Source organism: Agelaius tricolor, unplaced genomic scaffold (assembly GCF_023055355.1).
Source record: "Agelaius tricolor isolate 1412-34295 unplaced genomic scaffold, bAgeTri1.0.p SCAF_4, whole genome shotgun sequence".
NCBI classification, from domain to species: Eukaryota; Metazoa; Chordata; class Aves; order Passeriformes; family Icteridae; genus Agelaius; species Agelaius tricolor.
The window spans coordinates 50,599,541-50,616,187 of NW_027269264.1; the positions used below are offsets into that span (position 1 = coordinate 50,599,541).

The window sequence follows — 16,647 nt, forward strand, 5'->3', positions numbered from 1 at the left end:
TCCTCCTGCCCTTGTGCTGTAACCTGTAGATCCAGACACCCCTATCCAACACCTTGTTTCTGGGTGGGATTCACTAACCTCCTGCTCTCCCTTTGCCCCCAGTCATCTGCCACATGGAAGGCAGTGGCCAGTGGCCACAGGACAAAGGAGCCATCAAGCGCATCAAGGCCGCTTTCCACCTCCAGCTGGCTGAGCTCCTCCGGCAGCAGCACCAGCTGGTGTGCAGACCTGCAGTCACCCACACTGATGTGTACAAGGTAAGGGCGTTCCCAGAACCTTCCCCAGGCCTGACCTTACCGAGGTGGGGGGCTGTGGCAGTGATCCCACTGGACAAAAAAAAATATTTGGATGGTGGGCCTAGGAAGGAGTGTGGTGAGACTGCACTGATGTCAGGCTGCTGCTGTTGTATTCCTGAGGGACAGCATAACACACATCATGCTGCTTATGTCACTACCCAGCCTGACTTTGCCTTGTGTCCCATCTCAGGATGGCTACGTGTTCCGTCTCCAAGTAGCCTACCACCGGGAGCCCCTGATCTTGAAGGAAGTGGTCACTCCAGAAGGAATGCTGAAGTACCAGGACACAGAGGAATCTCGGCAGCTGGAGCTGGAAACATTGCATCTGCCCTATCTAACCAGCTCACTGCATGGGTAAGTGAGGCAGAAAGTGCCTGAGAGGTCAGAATGTGGGACATGCCTGGAAACCAGCATGGAGGTGCCCTTGGATCCCTCCTGGGTAGAGGAGCTTGCTTTGGGAAGTGGCCCTTCAGCCCACCTCGTGAGAGGCTCTTTGGAAGGATTAAGGGAGGGATGTGGGTGTGAGTGGCACCACTTCTTACCCTGTAGTCACTGGTGTGAGGAGACATATACTAAAATGCAGCATGTTTAGAGGGAAGCATGAGGCAGCATTTTCCCTTCTTCCCCAATATCTCAGCATCTGGTGAAAGTCTCTGTGCTTGTGATGCTCTGTAAGTGTTCCTCACAGATTTTTGCCCCTCTCTTCTTTCTCACCAAATGCCAGTGTGGGTCCTGGGGTGTGTGGGCTGAGCAGTGGCATGTGTCCCTCCTCACAGGCTCCAGCAGCAGCACCCTGTGTTTGGCAGCACTTCCCGGCTGGCCAAGCGCTGGATCAGCGCCCAGCTCCTGAGCAACAGCATTTCTGAGGAGTGTGTGGACCTGCTTGTGGCATTTCTCTTCCTCCACCCAGCCCCCTTCACACCACCCAGGTGAGGATGAGGAGCCCAGGCTGGCATGATGGGGGTTTAGTGCCTTTCATTACATGGCATGGAGGAAGGGTGGGATGCTGCTCAGGTGGGAGGTGTTGGGAGGGTTCACAGCAGGGAGCATGGGGCCTCTGTGCTGCCAAAATACTGTCCCAAGTCCTGTTGGGAGTTGCCAGAGGAGATGGAGGTGCTTAGCACTGAGGGCTGTGGCTTTCCCTATGCTGTGCACTGCAGAGAAAGGGGGAGAGCAGGTAAGGCTGGGAGCGAGTGTCCTTGTGGCCTCTAGGTGCTGGTGGCACAACTGCAAGGTGTCTTGTGCCTTCTGGAGGACTGGTGAGGCCCCTTGTTCTGGGGGTGATGGCCCGGAGAAGCAGGGTTGTGGCTACCAGCTTGCTGGGGCTTCTGGGTTCCCTGGGAAGGGTGTCAGGGTGGTGATGGCAGCTCCAGCCTTCCCCCTGGAGAAGGCTTCCAAGGGAGGGATGAGGGGTTGGGCCCTGAAATCTGAATGGAGTAATGTGTTGGTAATGCTGGCCCCTGGCAGACAGATGTTATGGGGCCCAGAGGAAGTGAAATGAAGTTAAAGGAAATGTTTTTCTTCTGTGTGGAGTCAAAAGGTTACTCTGCCCTGCACTTGGGGTGCAGTTTCCTTTCCCAAAGTAGCAGGAACAGCAGTCTGATGCCTAGAATGCTTTCCTGTCTCCTAAAATAACAGAATCCCCATCTTCCCAGCTATCTGGCCTGTGCATGTGCCATTTTGCTGGGGAAGAGGCACTCTGGGAACTTGGCTGGTGATCAGACCTGCACCAGAGATGGGAGCAGCCCTCTCTCCACCTCCTCCTTGTTTCAGACCCAGGAGTCTGGGTGGAAAGAGCATCAGGAGATTGGCAGCTGGGAGGGGGTTGGGGGGGACACTATGATTTATGTTTTGCTCGTTTCTTTTTCCTGAGGAATGAGGGAAAAGGGTGAAAAGACTTTGCCTGGAGATTTGGAGAAGGGGAAGTGTCTCAGATTTGTTCTGAACTTCCCTTTCCCATCACAGATATCCATTGTTGGGCTGCATATGGGTTGGGCCTTCACTAAGTCACCCCAAGTGCAGCCCTTCTTGCTCTGCCAGGAGAGCAAATGCTGATGTTGAGCTGTTTTGTCCTGCCTGCAGCTCTCCACAGGTGGGGTTCCTGCGCTTCCTCAACTTGCTGGCAACCTTTGACTGGAAAAACAACCCTCTGATAGTCAACCTAAACACTGGCCTCACAGGTGAGCAGGCAGTGGGAAGGAGAGCTGCAGCATGAGATTCTTGAGCCCTCCTTGGTCAGTGCCTGGCTCCACATCTCTTGGACACATCATAGCTTGCACTATGAAAAGGAGATTTTCCACTCCCTTGCTCTTGCCTTGTCATGTTTCACTTGCCTGCAGGATGGGTTTGGTTGTGCCATGTGTGGTTTCCTTTTTTTCCCTGCCTGCCTCTGAAGAGATGGGTCTCAGTGTTGATACTCTGCTGCTTCTGGTCTTGTTGAAATCTGTGACAAGCGTGGGTGGTGTTGGATGTGGAGTTGTCTTTGAAGCAGTCTGTTCCTGCCCTCTAGTGTTTTGTCTGTTGATTGTTGTTTGGATACAGGCTGGAGCTACAGGAGACCATGGGATTGTATTTGCTCTGCAAAGTCATGGGATGGGGGAGATAGTTACACCCAGCTTTAAAGCTGATTTATAAAAAAAAGTAGAGGTGTTTGAGAGAATTTTGAAAACTAGTATTTTCCACAGTGCCCTCCAACTTATTTTAATGAACTAAAGAGCTTTTCCCCACTTGAGGGGAAATAAAAGACAAAAGGTAGAACACTCTTTGGATAATACAAACTGTCACTAGCTTATAATGTGAATTTCCAGCTTGTGTCAGTCTCTGTACCTACCATACCTGAGCTCACCTGAGTGGGTTTAGAGTGAAGGTCCATCTGATGGGAGTGAGGCACAAGCCTGAGGTGAAGGAGCTCTGGTTTCGCATGGACTGTGGGATCAGAGGATGGGAGAGGATAAATCCTGTTGTGCTTCCTTTTCCTGGCTGTGATGTGGGTGAGGAGATCAGAGGGCTGTGGATGGAGCAGAGCATCTCACCTGTCTGCCTGCCCTCTCCAGATTCTGACTGCACAGAGATCAAGAACAAGTTTGTAGCAGCTCGCTCTCGCCTCCCCGTCATGTTCCTGGCCACCCCCAAGGACCAGTGGAGCTCCATGTGGACCCGGGAGCGTCCCTCGGCACAGGTCAGCTGGGCCCTTTGTCCCCTTGCCTCTGGTGCTGCTGGCTTGGGGTAGTTCTCTGCTCCTAGTGCTGGAGCCAGCTCTTAGAGCCCCGTGAGGGAGGGATGTCCCTGTTACATCCAAGACTGCCAAGTTTTACCCTCTGACTTCCTTCCTTCCCCAGATCCTGCAGCGCCTTGTCCTGCTCGCCTCAGAGTCTCTCCGTGCCCTGGAGGAGCAGCTCATGGACCCGCTCAGTGACCAGGATGTGAAGGTAACCCCCTGGGGACAAGGGTTTTCAGGCTCTGGCTGAGCAGACTGGGCTTTGGTGGTGGTTGCTGGGATGTGTTAGGAGGTTTCAGGCTGCGGCCATGGGGTTGCCCTGGGATGTAAAGCTGCAAGGATAGGAGGAGGGAGGCCGGTGTCCCTCTATGCCACCCTGCTTCTGAGGGACCCAGCTCTGTACTGCAGCTTGGGGTGACTAGGACAAGTTTATTCTGTATTCTCTAGTTTTCTTGGGACATGAGCAAACCCACAATATTCCTGTGCCAAACCAGTTGTGTGTCCATGACATGATCAAATGGTTCCTCTGGGAGACTCTTCTGGAATAGTTGTGGAAATCTGGCTTGTGTGCTCAACTCTAACCAAGTTGGGTGTTGGAGGTTTTAGCAGGACAGGCACTTTAGGAGGATGTTATTTTGGTTTGAGTGGAGGAGTAAAGCCCTGTGGAGTTTAACCCTCTTCAGTTTCTCAGTGATTTCATTCTTTAAGTAAACTAAAACATCCATTACTGCAGTGGACTTGAGAGATGTATATTTATTTGCCCTTTGAAGGGAGATACATGTGTTTTGAAGGGTAGTTTGTTGGTGTACTAGGTAGTGAACCAGGGGATTGAATCTCAAAGGACTAAAAAGCCAAGCAGTGGTTAGATATGGCAGATTCACATTAGGGACAGAAAACCCCAAATGAAAACCAAAACCAGAAAGCAGCACATACAGTGGGATTTTTTTTCTGCCTAAGCAATATAAAAAGGACTTACTGATACTGCTTTCTGTTCTGCTTTATTGTGCACTGGAAGTGTTATGAGGTGAGGATGTACTTGAGGCAGTAGCAGTGTGTGTTACAGGGCTGTGAAGGAATGAGGCATGTGCAGTGTGTTGCAGTCACAGTGCTGGCCCAAGAGTGAAATTCAAGAGGCACATTGTGAGCTGAGGATGGTTATCTTCTAAAAAATACTGTCACCTGGCCAGAGCAGCCTCCCAACACCTTGACTCAGCCTCCTTGGGACTCCTCCTTCCTCCCTTCCATTGCAGTGGGAATGTTTCTCATTGGCATGGAATTATGCCAGTGTCCTCCCTATGGGAGCCTATGATGTTCCTTAGGAATAAACATGGGATGCTGTTTCCAGGCCAGAGCTTGGGGCAGGGAGGAGGGAGAAGCCTTTCCACTTTAGTTTAGAATTGGCTCCTCTATAGTTGCCTTCTGTATCTAAGAGAGTGTGCAAGCTGTTTTTTTTGTCTTTGCATTTGAGTCCCATGGGGACATGCCTGCTGTCATGAAGATACACACATGGGTTTGCTCCCAGGGCACGCACAGGAAGCCATGGACTTGATCACTGGGTGGGACAGGAGGTCTGTGTGGAACAGAGCTGGGACTGACTCAGTGCTGGTCACTGATGTTCTTCATGTGTGTTCTCCCTGGCCTGGCTGTAAACCAGTTCCAGGCAGTGGGTTTTCTTCCAGTGCCAAGATGAGCAGTGTCCCATGCCTCTGTTCATGTCTCTGCATCATTTGTTCCATTTGAAAATGTACACATAGTTTTAAGTTTTTTTCCATTTTAATACAGCTGTATCCACAGCTAGATCCTGCCTGTCCAAATATTTACGTGTCTGGATTGCTCCTGTCCATTAATAGGGTTTTGCTCTCACCCTCTGTCTGTTTGATGGAAGATGCTGTTGCCCTCTGGGGCAAGTCCTGGTGGACAGATGGGGCCATCCATCCCATTATTAAACAGCTCCTTTGTCCCCTACGTGTTGTTCAGCTCCTGTTGGCTTCTTGATTCCCCTCCTCATCCTGAGACTGTACCATGTGCAGTGCAGTTATCTATCTCTCACTCAGCTCACCTCTTTGTCCCTCTCTCAGTTTCGCACCCCACTAGCACTTACTCAGGTAGGCTTCCTGGGGTCTGTGGCAAACTTGTAACATTAATTTCACAAAAATTTTGTCTTTGGTTTACTGCTTCCTAAGGAGAAGAAGACAAAATGCTAACAAGGACTTGGGAAACTTCTCTTACCTCTCCTGCCCCCTTGTGTCCTATATTGACTGTCACTGTTTGTTTCTCCCTGCAGATGGTCTTCCGCCCTCCTTTGGACTTCTATGATGTCCTGATCCACCTGAATCCCAACCAGATTCCTCGGCTCCTGGAGAGCGTGGACCGGCCGGTGAAATCGGTTTCCCGTGGCGTGGTGAAGAACAGCTCTGCCACGAATATCCTCTTTCCTGTGGTGGATTATGACCCTGTGCAGTTGTACCTCCAGGAGCTGAGGGTAAGCACGGCCTGTTGGGGAGGCAGATGGGGTGCCTAAGGGGGAGCTCCCCTCTGGCTTTGGGATTGCCTGCTGGTGCAGGACATGGCTGGTGACATCTTTAGGTATTTGCATGGGATGGGCATTGCTTCTCCAGCAGAAGTCCTGTGAATACACCACCTCCTGCATGGAAATGGGAGTGCTGCTGTGATGTGAGGATGAGCTCAGATAGAAACCACCAGGAGCTTTTGCTGAAGAAGATTGTATTCACAAAGGTGTCTTTAAGCCATTTGTCTCTAGTTAGTTAACTCACTTTTCATGGCTTCTTCCACCAGTTGGTGTGCATGATGGGCAGTAGCCACATATAATTTCTGGGGGGAAGTACAGGTATGACATGGTCCCAGTAAGGTTTCTGCTGTTAGGCCAGTGGTTGTGTGAGCCAGAGGAGATCAGTATTGGTCACAGAGTGGTTTCTCTGTGTTTGGCTGCATGCATAACAGCAGAGGAAGTTGGTAATGTGGGAATATGGAGAACATCAGTACCCAAAGTCATTGACCATGTTCTTTTTCACCATAAGCTTTGGCAAGCTGGGGAGATATGCAGGGTCCTGGACGACAGCAATGTTCTTCTCTGGATGTAGACAGCCTGTGCTTTGCAGTTGTGCAGCACCTGGCACTTCTCAGCTTCAGATGTGGTAGTAGCTGGGTTAATGTTAGTGTCGGATGTGCAGAGAGGTGGGGTTGTGGTGCCCTCTTCTCAAAGCCTGCCTTGACTTTGAAGTGCCATCATCCCTGACTGATAGCAGTGCTGTGAGCAGTGTCAGAACTGTAAGCATGAGAATGTAGGCTGGCTGTGGCAGGAAGGGGCCTGTGGGGGTCTCAGGCCCTGTTCCCCACTCAGGACAGAGCCAGCTTTCATGTTGGAGCAGGCTGCACAGAGCCCAGTCCTGCTGGATGCTGTCTGTCTCCAGGGATGGGGATTTCCTACTTCCCCGCCCCAATGTTTGGCCACCCTTGAAAAAATGGTGCCTGAATTGATACTCCAGTTTAGGCTGGAAGATTCTGGGCCCTCTCAGTTCAAGCTCTTCTTTCACCTTAACTAGATACCTTAGGAGTTGGGCAAAGAAAACTTGCAAGGGTTTCTTTGAAGATTTCCTCATCCTGGGCACAGCCCTGTTACCTCCCAGGTTGCATGCCAGCCCCAGTGCATGATAACCTGTGCCCATGGGAATCTGCTGTGGCTTCAGCAGAACTGCCAGGTCTGCCAAGGTGTAAGCTTAGTCCTCCTGTCACCCACAGCAGCCTGGGACAGTCTTGGGTGGTGAGAGACAGGGATGTGTGAAAGGCTTCATGGAACTGAGGAAGACCACCAAATTGTCACACAATTTCCCTTCAAAAAGCACTGCTTCCTTAGCTGGAAGGACACTTGGGAGAGGAGGTGCCCAGTGCTCTCCTCCCTTTGAGAAGGAAGGTGGACCTGGAGGTCCTGCAGACATGTTCTAGAGAGTACTGGGGGATTTCTTGGGCAAGAAGGAAGAGGAGAAGCATCCTTTAGAAGGGTTTTAAAAGGGAGGAGGAAGCAGATTTGGAACTGTTTGCTCTTCCATTTTCCTTTCTGGTGTCTGAGGAGTCACATCAAGACCAGCCCCTTGCTTTTCAATGATGAATGTTTGACTTGCTGCCATGAAACCTCAGCCAAAGAGGTGCAGATGTGGGTAGGAAATGGAGTTTTTAAAGTCTGAAATCCTTCTCTACGTAGTGCTGGAGGTGGGTTCTATAGCTGAACTGAGCTTTTCAGCAGCTATGAAGGTGCTGCAGATGCATGGGGACAGAGACTCTGTATCTTTGAAGGGCTAAGCAACTCTTGTGGAAGCCTGAAAGAAAGAAGAATGCTTGCTTGAAGAAAAGCTGGAGGATGCTGGATGAGCTGATTGGGAGAGCTGTCTCTTTGGGGAAGCTTGTAGCAGGTCTGGCTATAGATTGAGGCAGTCAGTTAGGAAACTCTTTGGGGCTTATAGGGTTTACTTTTATGCATCTAGACAAGTTGATGTCAGTAAGTGGCTCTGGAAGTGAAAGGTAGAGAAAAGATTTTCCTGGAAAGCAGCTTTCATTAATCTTCAGGCAGTTATGATTTCTGTGGTCCAGTCAGTAGTGACATACAAATTGCTGAATTTGGATGTCACTATTGACTGGAGAATTGCAGAATTTTTACTGCTTTTTACTGCCCATTTTTATTAATACAGGTTATGATAGACTGGGAGTTGGGTTTGCTCAGGTTGCAAACTACAGCTGCTCCTAAATCCAATATGCTAACATCCCAGTGAAGAAAGATGCATATGAGCAAAGGTCACATTGCTTGTTGGAATCAGTGTTGATTCTCTTGGTGTCCCTTGTTCTTTGACATGAGGGTTCCTAGGAGGGAACAGATCAGGAACTGGTTGCAGCTTTCTCTGAAGAGTGAGCTGTGGGGCAGAGAGCCTGAAATCTGCCTCAGCATCTCTGTCTGGGAGGCTTTCCTTTGTCTTTCAGGCTCTTAGATATTGTTTGTTTTCTTGTGGCTGTCATATTGGAGATATCTTGCAGTAACAGTTTGCTTGTCATTCATAGCATCCAGATCAGTAGTGGGCAGTCCTGAAGGAGCTGGTAAATATCTGCTTTTCTAGGCAAACAGGTGTTTATTTTCCTGGAAAAGTCACAGAGGTGATGCTGCACATGGTCTCAGAGAACTCAGCCATATCCAGTTAAGTTGGAAGGCCTCAAAATCTGATTTTGCACTGCAGGACCACTGCAAGCTGCTCATGCTGAGCTGTCAGTAGAGGCTACTCCACCCATTAGAAATCATCTGACTTCATGTCTCAGTGTATTGATGTTGTTGCTTCAAGGTAGGACTTTTTCATTGACTTTGGCTTTGCTTGGTAGACTCTGCAGCACCTTTTTATTTCTCCTTCCCTGGCTCTTGCTGCTCTAAGCAGTGTTCAGCTCTTCCCTGTCCTGTGGGCTGGAAGCCCTGGGGGTGATCCAAACCCTGCAAGAAGTTGGTGCCAGAAAGAAGTGTGGTGACAGCAGTGAATCCTTCTGAGAGAACTTGGATGAGAAGGCAGTTTGGATGCAGAACTGACTGGCTTTGATTCAGAGTAATTTGCTCTCTCTTAACAGCACAAACCACAGAATTGAGCAATGGGGCTGTAGCCATGGCTGACAGTGCAGCCATGGTGGGTTTGTAGCAACAAAGGGAGACATCTGCCTCACAGATGCTCTGGGATTTTGTGTTCTTCTGTGGGCAAAAAAGAAACATCTGCCTTTTACTGAGATTTCCACACGAAAACAGGATTTAAATGCCTTGCTGTTTTGATTGAATTGAGGGGGGCAGGGAGTGGCTTCTTCCCCTAGTTCCGACTGGTAACCAGGAGATCCACTCTTCTGTCCAGCCTGTTTGCCCATGTTCTTCTAAAGTCAAAGTGTTTAGCACGGCTGTAGTGCTCTGGACCTGAAAGATTGCTGTGTGCCTTTTCCAGGGAGCTTAATCAGAGTAGAAAATGAAAGGAGAGGAGGTGCTGAGTCCTGACTGCTTGATTTTTTTCCTGCTTCAAGGAGATGTGCTGCAGGAACTGGCCTGAGTTGCTCTGGTGCCTGGGAGGCTCTGGGTAGAGATGAAAGGCTGGCTGTGGGATTAAGGCAGCAAATTCTTCAATTCCAGAACAGATCTGATCGAGAAGACCTGTTCTGTGATCCTGTCCACATGAGAAGGCTTTGCAGACAAACACTTTTGAGGGAAAGCAGGTGCCAGACATCACACAGAGAGGGCTTCCCTGGAGATTCAGCCCATCAGCAGCCTCCCTGCCACCTACAATTCAGAGTGCCTGGTTGAGCAAACCCTGGGTTGGCTCCTGGTCTGGATTCTCCAGCAAGGCTAAATTAAATTTAAGTGTCTTGAATGAGGCTCCCATTGAGTCTCCATCATGGCTGCTGATCTATGTTCTGGTGCCTCTGTGGCTACAGGACACCCCTGTGTTTGCTGCGGATGTGGTGTGAGATGGCTCAGTCTGTGCAGCTTTTGCTCAAGGGTGACTTGGCTGTCTCTGGCCTTGAGACCATCCAGAGGACACAGGGCTTGTGGATTTGCTTGCCATGCCTGTCTGCCTGCATTCTGGAGCTCACAAAAGCCAAAGGCTCTGGTCTCTTCCCTGAGCTGTTCACTCACTGTGGGGTAAATTGGGTGAAGCTGCCTGTGCCATGTCCATCTGCCTGTCTGTTATGGCTCTTAATAGATCTCACATTTCTTACTGGATCTTTGGTCTCACCAGGTCACTGATGGGATGTGCTGAGATTCATTCACTGAGATTTAGCTTTCTTGGGCTGTAGGAAGAGCTTATGGCAGAGAAGCTGTCCATTTTTTGAGATCTTTTCTATGTGGAAGAGCAGGAAAATGTTTCCTGCTTTACAATAAACATCCCTCTAAAGTAATTTTTTGCATTTCTTGCACCTTAAGGCAAGACCTATCAGGAAGACTTTGAGCCCTTTCCTTTCTTCCTCCCGTGATATAAAAATGTGTCTCTTGCTACTGCATGTTAGAAAGGAATTAATGATAATAAAAATTCTCCATCTCCTAAAACATGTAAGCTGTGATCATGTAATGTAGCTGTAATTGGTAAAATCTTTCCAGGTCAGTCTGCTCCCTTCTTGTTTTGACTGACAGGGCTGACTCCTCCTGTGGTGACACCAGGTAAACAGGGAAAAGCTGAGAAAGCTCTGTGGGCTCTCATGTTGGGCAGGAAACTTCCTGTCTGGATCTGCATCTTTGGAAGAACAGAGGTGTCAGGAAATCCATCACCTGCTTTCAGGGCTGCAGAGCTGCCACAAACCCTTAGCACAGTGCCCTGGGCTGAGGGTGGGTACAAGTGTGTGTGTGCCCCTTTGCTCAGTGGGGCATCAGCCCCATGTGCTCCTGGGCTGAGCTGACAGGGGACTCGTGGCTGCATTTCTTCTGTGTTGGTAATGCCCTCCCAGAGCCTGTGTGGGGTTTGTTGTGTAGAAAGTGACAGACTTTCATCTGAATGATTTGGTGGATTGACATCTGTGCTGATGCAGCCAGGAGGATAAACGAGTGGCTTCTTTCCTTTCCACATTTCTTTCCTGCTGCCCCCAAGCTCCAGGACAAGGAGGGGTGTGTAGCCTCTCAGGTGGAAAAGTTTGCTTAGTTTGAATTCAATTTGAAGCCTTTTATGAGCTGAATCTCAAACCCAAGGGTTTCCTTTGTCTTTTAAAAGAAAGTCACAAAGGTAGCCCCAGCCTGGGGTTACTTGGACAGTGCTCCTTGCTCTCTTGGGTTGTGGGGGAGGCTCTCTCTGTGTCACATACCTGGGAGCATCAGGGCAGGTTGCAATAAGGTTACAGAAACCTCGGAATGTTAACCACCAATAAGTAGTTTGTTGGAAGTAAGTAGCTTTAATGAGGTTTTACACTGGTGGGTTCCTTGCTAAGAGCACTTAAAATGCTCTGAACACTGAGCAAGTGTTGATGCATTTGCCTTCTGAGCTGCTGTTGAACCAGGGAATACTACTGTAGGACACACTTTGGTGTGCAGAGACCCTCCCTAAAAGTCTCTTCCAGCATCTGTGATGCAATGAGCCTAATCTCTTGGTAGAAGCAGTGAAAAAAAAGCTTGGATAAAGGGTCAGATGGAAAAACCCTATCCCTAAAAAACAATGTAGATACTTAAACAGTAGATACTTAACTAGCAGCAAGTAGATACTTTAACAATGTAGACACCTAACAACTAGTAGATACTTAACTAAATTTCACTTAGCTCATTGCAAAATCCACACTTCAGATGGAGCTGCTTAATCTGGTGATCCTATTTTAGATCCAGGCATTGTTTTACTCACTACATTTCTCCACCCTTTTCATTCCTATAACCCTGATGGTTTCTTACAGAGTTTGTTCTAATCTTCTTCCAGATGCCATATACACCTTCTCCCTGGACAGTGAGGCCTCTCCAAAGTGAAGCCCTGAGCTTGTAGGTCCTCCATGTCCCTGTGAGATGGGAACCAGCTGTAGGATTTGTTGATGGCAGGGATTTCTGTGGGCCTTGAAAGCTGACTTGCAACCAAAGATGCAGCACCTGGAGAAGTGAACAAACGTAGTCCCTGCCTTTTCTCCCGTTTCTCTGAAACTTTTCCTGGAAGAAGGTGTTCACAGGCTCAGACAAGTCCAGTGACACTGGGCAGAGAACATGGGATGTGGAAAGGAGGGTGAACTGTTTGCTTTTACTCCCCAAGCCTCTGAACAAACAGGAGTGCAGTGACTAACACACCTGACCCTTTTAATGCTGCCATTTCTCAAGAGCTCCACAGCTCATGGGCCAGTTTGAAACACTATCACATGGGTGACACTAGGAGCAGAACAATGCTGAGATTTTGAATTGAATGCCATCCTTTTAACATCTGCCCTCTGCTCCCTGCTGTTTTGGAAAAAAAAAAAAAAACCAAACCTGCTGGGTATCAGGCCAAAACAGTGGTTTTATTGGGAAATTAGCTGAGCTGGGAGGGTTTTTTTACTGCAAATGCTGCTGGCTTCTATCCAGCAAGATACCGTTCTCACAAGGAGCATTGCGTGGCACTGAGATCTTGTCCTGCAGAGTAGCTGGGCTTTTTCAGGTTCTCACATGTCTGCTCCCCTTTGCTTCAGAAAGCTGCACCTTGGCGGTCAGCGTGCCCTGAGCTTTATTGCCATTCCTTGAGCTTTCCCTCCCTCCCTCTTTGGCTAAAAAAAGAGCAGTCTTCCCTGTTGACTGAGCATAACCTGTTGCTCTCAGTACAGAAATGCCACGGTGGTTTACATCTTTCTCAATGTATTTTTAGACAGTGGTTTTTCTAGCTAGTTTGGTGAAATAATGCCTTGACCAGGCTTGCCCCTGTGAAAGCCCATGGAGTGGGATGAGTTGGCAGTTCTTGGGATCTTTCCATCTTGATGACCTGATTTTTGTTGCCCTCTGTGAGGGCAACAACACTCCAAACCCAAATCTGTCTCTGAAGATTGCAGACAGCACTACCTCTCCTTGCTTGTCAGGTCTGTATTCTAAAAATGCCACCTTGCCTTTTAGGATGACTGGCAACACCAACCCACCCTACCTTTTTTTTTTCCTACTGCAATTCTGGTATGTCCATACAAGAGCCCATCCAAGCTTGTCTTTGATTATGATTTTTTTTCATGCACATCCTCATGAAAACCTCATGATATGATGATGCCAGCAGAGACCTCTCTTGGTAGAAGCTGGGAAACTAAGGTGATGGAGAAGAAGGCTGAAGAGGGAGCAGAGGGTCTGTATTCTGGGCAATAGTTTGTTCCAAGTCTAGTGAAACCCTGTGCAGAAGCTTCTCCTGTACTGATGCTGGGGACTGTTTGCTCAGCCTGGTAAATAAATACATCTTGTTGCCTGATGTTGATCTCCACCAAGACAAACATGTATCAGGGAGCAGCTGCTTGGTCAGCTTCTTTCAGGGTACACATCTCTGATATCAGCATGTTGGGTGATGAGCTGTAGGGCCAGACTTTAAGGTTCGAGAAGTTGCTTGCACACAGCATTGTTTCCTTCTGCTGTGATGCTCATCTGCCTCCTTGCAGCCCTGGGAATCCAGCTGGTGTGGGCTTGGGGCAAGCCAGACTGAGCTTTAGTCATCCCTTTGTGCAACATCTCTCTTTGATCTCTGCTGCCCAGCACCACCAAAGGAGATGCTCACTGGCACCACTGCTGAAGCACAAGGGGGAAGGAGGACAGATTGCTGCAGTGCCTCCTTTGAGCTTTCCATCTCTTTCCACCCCACAGAACTTTGTGTTACTTAAAACCTCTGCTCTAATGTTTCCTTTTTGGATAAAGTCCTGACAGCTCACATGGGGTTTATCTTGGTGGAAGAAGGAGCTTTGATACCTTGGTTGCACAGGTTGCAGAGCTTGAGATGCTGGCCTCTGGTTTTGTGTTTGTCTTTGGTGCCATGAAATGTACTGTGGCAGGACTGCCTGCTGGGTAGGGCCTGCCTCTTTCTGTTTCATGCATTGTGTAATCTTGGATATAGTTGCTTGGACACTGACTTGTCAGTGCCAGGTCAGCTGATGGAGGACCACAGTGAGGGACACTCAGTGGGTTGTCACTGAAGGGTCACTGTGCTTAACCTGTGTTTGTTTTCTCTCCAGAACGCCTTTGATGATCTTGCCTTGTTCTTCTATGACAAGCATGGAGGGGAAGTGATTGCAGTTCTGTGGAAACCTTTGAGCTTCCAGCCTCAGCCTTTTAAGGTGAGTTTTTGCCTCTGTTTTAAGCTTTGTGTTACCTTTGTACCCTGAAAGCTTGAAGGGCTCTTTTTATTTTTCTGTATGGTAATTGCTTTGTCCAACTGTCATCAACCCCAAAGCCCTTTGAGAAATGGAGGTCATGGTTCTGTTGCTTCTTAGAAGGGGAGAAACCAAGACAGAGATGTGGCCACAGTGCCTTCAAGTCATCAGGAAAACCGAGAAGGGAAATAGACTATCACATTCTCGTGGCTTCGGGATCTTACCAGAAATACCCAACCCACAAGAAGCCTAGGTCCAGAGTGCCCATGTCCTCGTTGATGCATGGAGCTGTTTTCCAGCTGCACTGTGTGGGTTGGCAAACCCTAGAGGGTGGTTAAGCCAGGTGTGAGGCATGCTGGAGTGATTCATGCTGCTTTCTATGAAGGAAAGACGCAAAGAAACCGGTTACTCATGGCTCGGAGCTGGCAGCCCAGGCTCTTCTGTCAGTCTCTGGTGATTTATCTCCCCTCTCTTCACGGCCAGAGGGCATTGGCCATTCTGCCTGGCTGCTGTTGTGAAACCCAGTTATTCACAGTGGTGAAACAGAGGAGGAGATGCTTGCATCGGAGCTGAGTCTGGCTGGATTAAACAAAAGGATTCTGTTTTTGCCACTGTTGGAGCCAAGGATATCTTCCCACCTGAGGTCCTGACACCAACCAAAGAGCAGAAGCAGTTCTTACTCAACCTTGTGCTGTGATCCCTTTTGCATACTCCTTGTGCCCTGCTTACCCAGGCTCTGCCATGCATCTGCACACTTGTCATTCCACCATGCCCCTGGCCATTGCTTTGCCTCGTGACTTCCTCACAGTCTTTGGACTGTGGCTCCAGGGTAAACCCTAAAAGGGCCTAGAAGGGTAACTTTTGCACTTTTTTAGCTCTAAAAATGAGCACTGATAGTGTTGAGAAGTGAAGCTTGTGGAACTGGGTGCAGTGGTGTAGCAGGGTTTGTATGTGACAAGGCAGGAGAGGAACTTAATTCTCTTTCTTGGGGCTGGCAGAGGTTGCAATGCAACTCTGAGCAAGTGCTCCCATTTGTGCAATATTTTCTGTGTCCTGCAGGTCTCCAGCATGAGGGGAAGGAAGGTGACAATTCTGAACGACGAGCTGGTCTGCATTCCCAATGTGGAGGCGATTCTCGAGGATTTCGAGATTTTGGGAGAAGGCTTGGTCAAAAGTGTGGAAGCTCGTACAGAGAAATGGACTATCTGAAACCACTGAGAGGTGTCAGAGCGGCCTGTCCTCAAGCAGTTTGTTACCTCTGGGTCTGTTCCTTTCTATAAATCAGTCCTAGAAGAGCCTTTTAGCTTTCTAAATCCCAGAACTGTATGTTTTACTCTATTTATCTTTATATGTATGGTTCAGAAAAGCAATGGGACCTGATACTGTTTTCAAGAATACAAATGCCTTTTTATTTTGAAGAAAATATAAAGATGGGATAAAGTTTTTGAAAATGTTCCTGTTTCTTGTTCATTGTAGGAATTGGAGGTCTGCTCACATGAAAATGGAAAGGTCTGAAAAATATGGCTGAAGTGTGCAATGGAAAGGCAGTTTCCTGGTTTGGTAGGGAGTTTATATGAGGTGCTGCTGTTGTAGGGGTTAGCAAAAGAACAGTTGTTACAAGAATGACCAGGTTATTCCCTGCTGCTCAGCCCCAGTGAGGCATATTTGGCACACTGTGTTCAGTGCTGGTTTTCCCAATAAAAAGGAGACATGGATACTAGAGCAGGTCCAGTGAAGGGCAACAAAGACAATAAAGGAATTGAAGCCTCTGTGATGAGGGGGAGAGGGTGCAAGAGCCAGACTTGTTCAGCCTGGAGAAGAGAAGGCTCAGGGGATTGTTGCCAATGTGTTTTAATACCTGGTGAGGCAGTAAAGAAGATGGATTGAGTCCAAATGATGGGTGAGAGGGGTAAATTGGCATGCAGAAAGTTCTGCTTAAAATGCTTTTTCTTTACCATGAAGTGAATTAAACATTGGCATAGGTTACCCACAGACTCCCAGGTGGAGTCTCCATACTTCATACTCAAAACCCAACTGGACATATGCTCAGAGCAGGGATGTTGGATTGTTTCCGTCATGTGGAATGATTGTGAAGGCTCCTGATAAGGGAAGAGAGGAAAATAAGCTGGAGCAAATGCAGCTGTCCCATCCCCTCTTCTGGTGGAGGCAGAACACACATTCCAACAGCAAAGAATGGATGAATCAGATGCAGAGCAAAGAAAACAGACTTCATGACAGCAGATTTTGCTTGATTTTGCAGATCAAGCCTGGAAAGGCAAGTGGATATTTAGGCAGCCTGATAACTAGGCAGTTGTTTCTTGGTTAGGAGCATTTCAGATAGGAAGT

General features: G+C 48.5%; 1 protein-coding gene across 2 annotated transcripts in view; it reads left to right on the forward strand.

Annotated features, from left to right (window-relative positions):
* The window catches only part of NOL6 (nucleolar protein 6), a 34,738-nt gene extending 18,982 nt beyond the window's left edge, over window positions 1-15,756 (forward strand). For both annotated transcript variants that reach the window (XM_071425763.1, XM_071425764.1), the window contains 9 exons: window positions 103-257; window positions 487-650; window positions 1,073-1,225; window positions 2,379-2,476; window positions 3,350-3,474; window positions 3,635-3,724; window positions 5,798-5,995; window positions 14,164-14,265; window positions 15,361-15,756. In XM_071425763.1, coding sequence (XP_071281864.1) covers window positions 103-257; window positions 487-650; window positions 1,073-1,225; window positions 2,379-2,476; window positions 3,350-3,474; window positions 3,635-3,724; window positions 5,798-5,995; window positions 14,164-14,265; window positions 15,361-15,510 — 1,235 coding nt within the window. In that variant the 3' untranslated portion in view covers window positions 15,511-15,756. The remainder of the gene's footprint in view (window positions 1-102; window positions 258-486; window positions 651-1,072; window positions 1,226-2,378; window positions 2,477-3,349; window positions 3,475-3,634; window positions 3,725-5,797; window positions 5,996-14,163; window positions 14,266-15,360) is intronic.
* The last annotated feature ends 891 nt before the right edge of the window (window positions 15,757-16,647 follow it).